General features: G+C 43.1%; 1 protein-coding gene across 1 annotated transcript in view; it reads left to right on the top strand.

The window, feature by feature from the left end:
* The first annotated feature begins 394 nt into the window (after positions 1 to 394).
* FAT4 (FAT atypical cadherin 4) overlaps positions 395 to 11,710 on the top strand; it is a 182,148-nt gene continuing 170,832 nt past the window's right edge. The window contains exon 1 of the mRNA XM_075200053.1: positions 395 to 6,407. Coding sequence (XP_075056154.1) covers positions 1,260 to 6,407 — 5,148 coding nt within the window. The 5' untranslated portion in view covers positions 395 to 1,259. The remainder of the gene's footprint in view (positions 6,408 to 11,710) is intronic.

The following is an 11,710-nucleotide window of genomic DNA, read 5'->3' as shown; positions in this document are numbered from 1 at the left end:
GCTCAGCCGCACAGAGTTAACTGAGATCAGTGCATTCCCAGACACACTCCCTCCATCCCTCTCCTCCCCCCTCCACCCTATTATTACAGCAAGTAACGGGTTGTCTCCCTGTGTGCAGACACAGACCATCCCGGTCATTGCTCCACCTTGCTCCCAAGAAGGTGCCTCCCTTGGCCCGCTAACAAGAAGCATCGCCGGCCAATCGTGGCCAGCTGGGAGCGCACGGGTAGCAGGAGATGGTGCAGTGAGGGGGCTGCAGTCCGGTAGCTGCTGTCCAATCCGGGGGTCGGGAGGAGGTGCTGGAAGTGACAAGCGTGTGGCTGGGCGGTGCGGAGGATGGAGAGCAGGGAGGGGGCTGTGGGCTCCAATCCTGGCTGAAGTGAAGAGGGATCAATGAGCGAAGAAAGTTTTTTTGTTTCAGTAAAGGCAGCAGGAGACAGTTGTACTGCAGGACCCTGCGCACAGTGACCACTAGACCCATCCACAGACCAGGACACTATGCACAACCAGAGACTGCTGCTATTCCCCCGCAGTCTCCTGTGCGCTGGGGTGCTCTAAACCCCCCACTTACTGGATTACAAAGGGGCATCTCTGGCAGAAAACAAGTTACAGGGAAGGAGGTATTACTGCTGCTGACTGGCTGGGATGCGCAGGGGACCTGGCATGGTGAGGAAAAAGAAATCTCCCCCAGACTGCACGATTGCGGGTTCCGATGAGTAGCTGGATTGTGCGCGGACAATGCAAAGATCAGCCCCAGGGAGCATCTGAAGGTGTACGGGGAGCACAGAGTGGGGGATCCAGCCAATAACAGCAGCAGGCTCCTTCCCTCTACTAACTCATCGCTGTGCTAAGGAGACTGCAGCAACTGTGGATGGACCAAGCTCTCACTGATGAACAGAGAGATTCTCCTAGCGATCCCACTGTCTGATGCTCTCTTCTGACTACACGGTGCAAAAAAAGGTGCGTGGATACTGATCAAGTGCAATAAGTTCCCTGCAAGTCTTTAACCTGAGATATGTGTTGACTTTCTCTTGAGTTTGATTGAACTGTGACTGCACTGCGGGATGCGCCGCTGTATTCAGCTCCTGGATGTACAATTGAAATCCTCATCACATGCACTTTTTATATTAAGTGCTCACAAGGGGAACCTCTTTGGTTGTTGGAGATAACTTATTTTTTGTTGTTGCATTATTCTCCCTAATTCACGGAGAATAAGATTGGATGATTCTACATTTGTAAAAGTCTACACAGAACTTTGTATGTGCAAAATGAGTCTGCTGTGTGTGAGGATATATTACCTGCATAAACTTTCACTGATGCATTTGTTAGTGTTCTTCTTGCTGATGTCAGTGCCTGGAGCACTAAGCAGCTCCCAACCCCGTCAGATATTTCAAGTTCTGGAGGAACAACCACCAGGGACATATGTAGGTACCATCACTACCAAACCAGGCTTTACCTACCGACTTAGTGAATCCCATGCACTGTTTAGCATTAACTCCACTTCTGGATACATACACACCACCTCCACCATAGACAGAGAGAGTCTCACCAGTGATGTTATCAACTTGGTTGTTCTGTCCAGTCAACCAACTTACCCAACTGAAGTTCGTATTACTGTCTTGGATATCAATGACAACTCTCCTGTCTTCCCTGAACCCTCCATTGTGGTGTCTTTTAAAGAGGACACACAAGGAGGAAGACAGGTCATACTGGACACCGCGACAGATTCTGATGCTGGTACTAATGGGGTAGATCACCGCTCCTACCGTATTGTTTCAGGAAACCAAGATGGACGCTTTAAATTAGGCATTACAGTCAACCCAAGTGGGGACGGTGGTTTTCTGCATTTAATGTCACAAGGCCCATTAGATAGGGAGACCATTTCATGTTATTATCTGCTTGTGGAAGTGGAGGACAAGGGAATGCCCAAAAGAGTAGGGCACTTACAAGTGAATGTAACAGTGCAGGATATTAATGACAACCCACCTGTATTTAGCAGCTCCCAATACCAGGCTAGAGTTGAAGAGGACGCCCCTGTAGGTTCAAGTGTTCTCAAAGTAGAGGCTACTGATAGGGATGACGGGGATAATGCTGCAATCATGTACCAGCTGGCGGAAGGCACCCCTTTTCAAATTGATCCAGAAAGTGGGCTTGTTACTATCAGAGAGCCACTGGATTATGAAAGTCGACGACAATATACACTCAGTATTGAGGCCAAAGATCTGGGCACCCCACCACTTACTGGCCGTGCAGAGGCAATTGTCTTTCTGAATGATGTTAATGATAATGACCCTGTTGTAAAGTTCCGTTACTTTCCAGCCACCTCTCGTTATGCCTCAGTGGATGAGAATGCACAAGTTGGAACAGTGGTGGCGTTGCTCACTGTCACTGACTCTGACTCTCCTACTGCAAATGGGAATGTCACAGTGGCTATTTTGGGAGGCAATGAGCAGCGCCACTTTGAGGTACAAACATCCAAAGTGCCCAACCTAAGCCTAATCAAAGTAGCTAGTGCACTGGACCGAGAACGCATACCTTCCTACAACTTGACTGTTAGTGTGTCAGATCAGGGTCACCCTAGGCCACGATCATCAGTGGCCAGCCTTGTGATTTATGTCAATGATATTAATGATCACCCTCCAGTCTTCCAGGAACCACAAAGTAAAGTGGAGATCAGCGAGGACTTACCACCTGGTTCATATATCTGTGGAGTTTCAGCTACAGATGGTGACACAGGACTAAATGCCAATCTACGATACTCTATTGTATCTGGAAATAAGTTGGGATGGTTCTCTATTAGTGAACATAGTGGTTTGGTGACAAGTACCTCCACCTTAGACCGTGAAACTGCCCCTCAATTGCTCCTCAATATCAGTGCAAGGGATCAGGGCCCTCAACCCAAAACTAGCTATGCTACTCTTCTTGTTAGTCTCTTGGATGTAAATGATCAAAGGCCTACTTTTACTGGTTCCCAAGCTGGTGGCCAACACCAGGTGTCCTTGCCAGAAAACTCCCTGATTGGCACCGAACTTATCACACTAAAGGCTACAGATGGTGACCTTGGGAACAATGGCACTATCCGTTTTTATTTTGATTCTGATACCCAAAGTCCATGTCAAGGTTCTTTTCGCCTTGATCCATTATCTGGTCAACTTAGTACTCGGACAGAGCTGGACAGAGAGCAACAAGAAAATTGCAACTTAGTGGTACTGGCTACTGACCTCGGAACCCCACCACTATCGTCCTCAGCTAAAATCATTGTTACTCTATTGGATGTTAATGACAATAGTCCTGTTTTTTATCCTGTGCAATACTTTGCCAACATTCAGGAAAATGAACCACCTGCAAGTTTTGTTGTTTCCGTGACAGCAGCTGACCCTGATTTGGGCGTAAATGGCACAGTTAAATTTTCCATCAGAGTTGGGGACACTTCTAAATTTCAGATTAATGCTGAGACAGGAGCCATTTCTACAAAAGCTGCGCTAGATAGGGAGGAAAAAACTGCTTATCAGCTGAAAGTTGTGGCCACTGATGGTGGAGGCTTACAATCTCACAACCATGCTATCGTTACCATCACTGTGTTGGATACTCAAGACAATCCACCATCATTTACCCTGGAAACATATAGCTTTGTTATGTTTGAAAATGTGCCATTAGGATATAATGTTGGGACAGTCACAGCATCCACTATGGACCTGAATACTAATATCACTTACCTTATCACCACCGGGGACCAAAAGGGGGTATTTGCTATTGATAAAACCACAGGTCTGGTCATGACGGCGGGTTTGGTAGATAGAGAAGAACAAGGCTTTTACCACTTGAAAGTTGTAGCCAGCGGTGGGGCAGTAACTGGGGAAGCAATTATTAATATTACAGTAAAGGACTTAAATGACAATTCTCCCCGTTTTCTACAGGCAGTAGAAAGTGTAAATGTGGTGGAGAACTGGAAAGAAGGTCACATTATATTTCATGCTAAGGCTGTTGACCTAGATGAAGGTGTAAATGGTAGGATTGGTTACATCTTAAAACAGAACCCTCTAGGCTTGTTTGAGGTGGATGAAGTCAGTGGTGCTGTGAGTATAACAGGAGCACTAGATGTCAACGCTGGGTCATACCAAGTAGAAATTCTAGCGTCAGACATGGGGGTCCCACAGCTCTCATCCAGCTTCATATTAACCGTTTCTGTGCATGATGTCAATGATAACCCTCCAGTGTTCGATCAGCTGTCATATGAAGTGACCCTCTTAGAGTCAGAGCCAGTTAACTCAAGGTTCTTTAAAGTGCACGCTTCTGACAAAGATTCCGGGGCTAATGGGGAAATCACATATCATATTACAGATGGAAATGTGGGGGAGGCATTTGGTATATTCCCAGATGGACAGTTATATGTAAAGAGTGAACTGGACAGAGAGGTTAAAGATATATATGTATTACTTGTTACTGCATCAGACAGAGCCGTTGAACCACTAAGTGCCATAGTAAATGTTACGATCATACTTGAGGATGTCAATGACAATAGGCCATTGTTTAACAGCACTAATTATGTCTTCTACTTTGAAGAGGAGCAAAAAGGAGGGTCGTTTGTTGGTAAAATCTTTGCTGTAGACAGGGACTTTGGCTCTAATGGTGAAATTATGTATGCGTTTGAAACTATGCAACCTGACTTTGAGATGAACACAGTTACCGGGGACATAACCAGCACCCACCAGTTCGACAGAGAGGCTCTTATGAGGCAAAGGGGAGCAGCGGCATTCACACTCAAAGTTGTCTCCACTGATTTAGGTTTGCCCAAACCACTAAAAGACCAGGCTACTGTCCAGATTTACATACGAGACATCAATGATAACTCTCCCAAATTCTCTAAAGATCTATACCAAGCCAGTATATCAGAATCAGCAGCAAACATGACCCAGGTGTTAAGGGTTTCTTCTTCTGATGGGGATGAGGGAAGCAACGGTCTGATGACCTATTCTGTCATTAAGGGGAATGAGGAAAAACACTTTACAATTGATAATGGTACAGGGCAGGTAACACTGGTGGGAAAGTTGGACTATGAAGCCACAGCATCCTATTCTCTCACCATCCAAGCTGTGGATTCTGGGAAATTCCCTTTAAGTTCAACATGCACATTAAGTATTGATGTACTCGATGAAAATGATAACACACCATCTTTCCCCAGAGCAGCTCTCTTTGTGGATGTATTAGAAAATATGAGGGTTGGGGAACTGGTGTCCTCGGTTGCAGCCACAGACTCTGACTCTGGCGATAACGCTGATATTCATTACAGTATTACAGGGACTAATAACCATGGCACCTTTAGCATTAGTCCCAACACTGGGAGCATCTTCCTGGCTAAAAAGCTGGACTTTGAGACACAAGCACTGTACAAATTAAACATCACAGCTAAAGATAATGGCAGGCCACCTCGCTCATCCACCATGTCAGTCATTATACAAGTGAGGGATTTCAATGACAACCCACCCAGCTTCCCAGCAGGAGATATCTTTAAATCAATAACAGAGAATGTGCCTCTTGGAACATCCATTATCTCCGTGACTGCTACTGATCCTGATGCAGACATTAATGGACAGCTCAACTATGCTATCATCCAGCAGAAACCAAGAGGTACTCACTTTTTAATTGATGAGGTGCGAGGAACAATTTACACTAATGCAGAGATTGACCGGGAGTTTTCCAACCTCTTTGAACTGACTGTCAGGGCCAGTGACCAGGCTGTGCCTTTAGAGACTAGGAAATATGCCCTGAAGAATGTCACTATACTAGTAAGTGATCTCAATGACAATGTCCCAACATTTGTGTCTCAGAACGCCTTTGCTGCAGATCCCACCCTTGTTATTGGTTCTGTGCTGACTACCGTTACAGCTTTTGATCCTGATGAAGGACCCAATGGGGAAATAGAATATGAAATTATTAATGGAGACACTGAAACTTTTATTGTGGATCGTTACAGTGGTGACTTAAGGGTGGCCTCTCCCATGGTACCATCTCATCTTTTATACAAACTAATAGTGGCTGCCACTGATTTAGGACCTGAGAGGAAGAGAACGACTGCTGAGTTGACCATTATTCTTCAGGGAACTGATGGTCCATTTTTTTCCCAGCCAAAGTATATAACTATTTTAAAAGAGGGTGAACCTGTTGGGACCAATGTGATGTCTATTGAGGCATCCAGTGCCCGAAGCTCAGAGGCTACGGTGGAATACTTCATTGTTTCTGTGAAATGTGAAGGGAAAACGGTTGGACGCTTGTTCACCATTGGGCGCAATACAGGTGTCATCCAAACGGCAGCAGTTCTGGACCGGGAGCGTGGAGCGCGCCTCTACCTGCTGGATGTGTATGCCATTGAGAGAGAGAGCAGCTTTCCCAGAACCCAAAAAGCAGAGGTAAGATGTTTTACCTTTTTGTGGCCTATATCAGCAAGATGCAACTGTATGCTCTTTACATGTTGCTGAACATACATCTATTGTGTTCAGCCGGTCATAGGAATGTGCGCTGGTAATAAACTGGCTGAGCACTATGGGTGATGTCTTTGTCAGCAACTAAATATATAAGTATAGACATGTCTGACAATAACTATAGATAATATGCCTAATGCTTTGTATTAATATATTTAAAGGAAAGTGATAGACCTCCGGGATGAGGGCTTCATTGTAGAAATGTACATGTTGATTTCATCTTGGAACATTTAGGATTCTTTGAATGCTAAGTCCATTATCCTGAAAATGTCTCTGAAATAATAATGAGTTGTTTTCTTATTGGTTTCATGTGGTGCAGGTAAAAGGTAACATACATGTGTGCTGGACAGCTCAAGGGGGAGAACAAACTGTCTCTCCATCATCTATTGCAACAAAAAGGAGTTTTTGTTAATGCGTGCACAATTTCTGACAGGTTGATTAATATTGTGCTATTACACCCCCAGGATCATAATAGGAGAACTGCTCAATAGCTGTAATGTTATATATGATCTTTCAACACTAACCATGCTATATAATTGCTACAGTGCGATGCAAATAATGCCAGTAGATAATATTTTTCTCACAAATGTATAATGGAGATATATAGGGGTTTCTCTGTTGAAGTGTGACAGGCTGCCTGCAAATGCACAAAATGATTACAGGCCAGGTTTACACAGAATATGCCAGAAAACTAAATGCATAATATATGTGATTGTTGTATGCAGTGTTATCACACTTCGCAACAGTGCAAACTATACGTGACTTAGGGCCTGATTCATTAAGGATCTTAACTTGAGGAGCTTCTTATTTCAGTCTCCTGGACAAAACCATGTTACAATGCAAGGGGTGCAAATTAGCATTCTGTTTTGCACATAAGATAAACGCTTAGGGCTAGATTTACTAAGCTGCGGGTTTGAAAAAGTGGGGATGTTGCCTATAGCAACCAATCAGATTCTAGCTTTCATTTATTTAGTACATTCTACAAAATGACAGCTAGAATCTGATTGGTTGCTATAGGCAACATCTCCACTTTTTCAAACCCGCAGCTTAGTAAATATACCCCTTACTGTTTTTTCATGTAGCACACAAATAATTGATAGCTTATTTGTACACTAAAATTTAAAGTTGATATTTGTGTGCTACATGAAAAAACAGTCAGTATTTAACTTATGTGCAAAACAGAATACTAATTTGCACCCCTTGCATTGTGACATGGTTTTGTCCAAGAGACTGAAATAAGAAGCTCCTCAAGTTAAGATCCTTAATGAATCAGGCCCATAGTTTTTATAAATATTTATCCTTTGTCATATTGCTGTATTAGTTGGTTAAAGTGTACTTGTAACTCATCTACTATGACATTACTGAAACGTGGTTATTCATACCTGAGTGTTGGTTTAACAGATTAGACATGTAAATTGGAATATATATAACTTGGCTGCACTCAGATTAGTTGAGATGCATGCCATATGCCTACAATTTTTACCATTCAGACTTGTAGCATGTATATATCATATGTATCCTGATTTATATGGCCAATCTGATAACCCTGTGTGGAGTAGACCATCACAATAGAAATAATTTTGCACCTAAGGTTTCATTTTCTGTCTTGCAATTAGTTTCCAGTTTGTTACCATTGTGAGACCAGCGATCTTCCTTAGTGCTGACTAAATCTCTAGAAAGTTGTGTGGCCTTAAACAAAACAGGAGATTAGGTTCTCTATACTTAATGAAAACATTTTGGAAGCGCTCACGTTCTGTAGCTGACATGCTGTAGGTATGCAGTATTTCATTGCAGAAGTTTGCAGTGTTATAGTGAGCTCTTCTGACTAAGCAGCTCCGGTTTCCAGCCACTGCTAAACCCTTTTTGGTCGCAGTAGCCTGAGAAACGTTCTTTTGCTTACAGTCTTTCTACAAGCAAGTTAAGGCTTTTACTGGTTAGCAAAAGCCTTACCTCAAATGAAAAACAAATGTTTTCCTATTGAAGCATTTTAGGATCTTCACTTAGAGGCTAAAGTTTATATATGCATGGCTTCTTCCCTTACATCTGATACATAAAATGTGCCTTATGTAGAGATTCCAGTGGAATGGGATACTGCTTTCAGAATAAACCAGCTAAATGTAGCTATTATTACTAATAACGGCATTCCTTTAGGACTTCAACATGCAGGAGCTCTGATTATTGCTCTCTGTGCTTATTGATGTGTTTTACTAGAAACTACACTTTCTGATTGATGTTTTTGACCATTTGTCACTAAAACATTGGACGTGCCATCCAGTGTTCCTGTTGTATGTTGTGAGGTCTGGAAACATGTTGTGAAGAATCCATTATGCTGGTTTGCACTAATCAGCAGATTACACTTAGCGGCCTAAGGTATGTACCCACAGGTGTTTAGCTGCAGTGGTGCAAAATTCGGGAGCATCAATGACATTACAAAACAGTAGACAAGTATGTTTAAGAGTATACTTGGCCACTCTCCTGGAATGTCCAGGAGACTCCCGAATTCTGGGTAGGTCTCCCGGACTCCCGGGAGAGCAGACAGTTCTCTTAATGAAGTGGACAGGATGTAAGCCTCAACAGCGCCATATGCGGGTAATTGCATCATTTTGACTCTGCCCCCGCAACAAAATATCAATTTGGTTGCTGGGGCGGGGCTAAAACGACACACCGTTCCCTCCCCTTTCCAGGATCCCCTGGAATCCAAAAACTAAAAGTGGGCAAGTATGCTTAAGACATGGAAAATAAATGTGGCATATTATTAGAATGCTTGGGGCGCTGTGTTTTGCATGAGTACTGAATACATTACCAACCAAGACTGAAGATTGCAGCATAATCCAGTTTTGATGCTGAAAATGATTATTATCTTTAACAGCTAATATAATATAATGAGATAACTCCAGTTTTCTTCTAAATCAATTGCTCTTAAAATCTAGGGAGCTTTGCAGCACTTATACAGGGACATAGTCCACAGGCACAAATGCAGTATTTCTTACTGTAAACACTCTACGTTAGACTTAGTCAACCTCTAGCTCCCAAACTGTTGTGGTGCCTGGGCTACAGCCAGGCATGCTGGGACTTGTAGTTGGAGAGCACAGTTTACCTATCTCTCTGGTCTACATGATATATGCACTAATTTTGTTTAGCAAAGAATGATTAGGTCTATATGTTGATTTTTTTTCATGTAATCCAATCAATATATTTAGATTATTTTAGTATATTATTTGAAACACATGTAAAAATCTTTTTTTCTATTCAACCTACACAACCACACTCACATAGATGCCCAATGTGTTCTCCTCCTTTAATGTGTAAGCATTTTGCTTAGTGCAGTGGGATCGGTACATGGTTTTGTTTAACTTATATTGCTTGTAGTTAAAGTGACCTCTTAACCTTAAGAATGTACAGTAGACATTTTTGGGTGTTGCATTCATTTATTTTATTAACCAAATTAGATTTAAATGCAGGTTTGTAATCTGTAATAAACACTAAGGGCTAGATTTACTAAGCTGCGGGTTTGAAAAAGTGGGGATGTTGCCTATAGCAACCAATCAGATTATAGCTTTCATTTATTTAGTACCTTCTACAAAATGACAGCTAGAATCTGATTGGTTGCTATAGGCAACATCCCCACTTTTTCAAACCCGCAGCTTAGTAAGTCTAGCCCTAAGTGGTCTCTAGTAAAGGTTTTCTTAAACATTACACTCACCACTGATTGCATTTTCTAAATAGCTCATGTTAATGGATTCATTGTGTGCTACTATCTATTTATTTTCTGTGCTCTATCTGTTAGTGTACATTTTACTGTTGCTGTGAGATTTTACTGTCCTCCATGCATTGTTTACATTTGGGGAATTATTGTCTTGTATGAGTCCAGGAGACTCACTAATTGTAAGTAGGTCTCCCATACCCGTGGGAAAGTAGACTAGTCTCCTGCATCCTTCAAGTGAAGTAGGCAGGATAGGGGCCCTAATTCACAGTGAAATGTGTCATTCTGGCTCCGTCCCCTCAGTGAAATGACATGATTGGGAAAGGGGAAAAATGAAGCTGTGATTATCTATTGATTGATTATCTGTTATTGATTAGCCCATACTTGCTCACTCTCCTGGGAGACTCCTGGATTCCGGGTTCTCGGACTCCCGGGAGAGCAGGCCATTCTCTTGCTTCTGCCTACTTCCTAGTGAAGTGGGCAGGATGGGGGCCTCCATGATGCCACCCACAGTAAAATGATACCATAGCATTACGGGGCCAAAATGATGCATTTCTCCCCTTTCTGTCCTCACACCCCACCTCCAAGAGGGGAACTTTAAAAAGTTAGCAAGTATGGGTTAGCCATATCCACACATGTCACTTGCTTAAGCCCATACTTGCCAACTCTCCCGGAATGTCCTGGAGACTCCCGCATTTTGCGAGAGTCTCCCGGACTCCCGGGTGAGTGTGGCAATCTCCCGCATCTGGATAATTCTGCCCTAGTGAAGTGGGCAGGATTAAATCCCAAACACCGTGATTCCCGGTGAATCGCTGTGTTTGGCCCCGCCCCCGGTGTCAAATGAAGCGTTTTGCGTCATCACGTTATGGGGTGGGTCCAAAATGCGCGTCGCCCCCCCCATTACGCCCACCTCCTCTGCAGGCTCCCGGATTTAAAAAACAGAAGGTTGGTAAGTATGCTTAAGCCTGACCAGAAGTATCCTAACTGTTCTCCATTTGCACACTGAATAATAACTGTAAAATATTCTTCTTTCGCGCTATGTGGTTAATCCCATCCTGTGCTATTCAGGATGATCCCTCTCACCTCTTGCCTGGGTCTGATGTGCATTCTCCTCTTAACCATCTGTTTATAAGCATGCATTATTATATTTATTAGCCCAGAGATCTGCCACAGACTGAAAATGAGTTGCTGCCTGGAGAGTGCTCTAGCAGGAGAGTAGTCAGAGCTTCCTTTTGTAATAAAATAGAGAACAAGAGGAAACCGTGTTCTTCCTGTTTAATTGTTCAATTATTTTTATTGTTACGCTCACAAAGCATCATTTTTTATCATACATACCTATGTGTGTACGTTTGAGTCACTGTTCTGTATTGATTGACTATCACAATAGGCTATTTGTTAACGTGCTGGACTTCCATAGTACAACAGCACTGACATGTCCAGTTGATGTGATGTTGCTAGGCAACTCACCAGTCCCCACGCTGCAGTTCTTATTGGCACTTTACTTTCTGTAGTTTAATAAACCCGCTGG

The sequence above is a fragment of the Mixophyes fleayi genome, chromosome 1 (assembly GCF_038048845.1).
Source record: "Mixophyes fleayi isolate aMixFle1 chromosome 1, aMixFle1.hap1, whole genome shotgun sequence".
Lineage (NCBI taxonomy): Eukaryota > Metazoa > Chordata > Amphibia > Anura > Limnodynastidae > Mixophyes > Mixophyes fleayi.
Note: the sequence above shows the minus strand (reverse complement) of the source record. Positions and strands in the feature narration are given on the sequence as shown.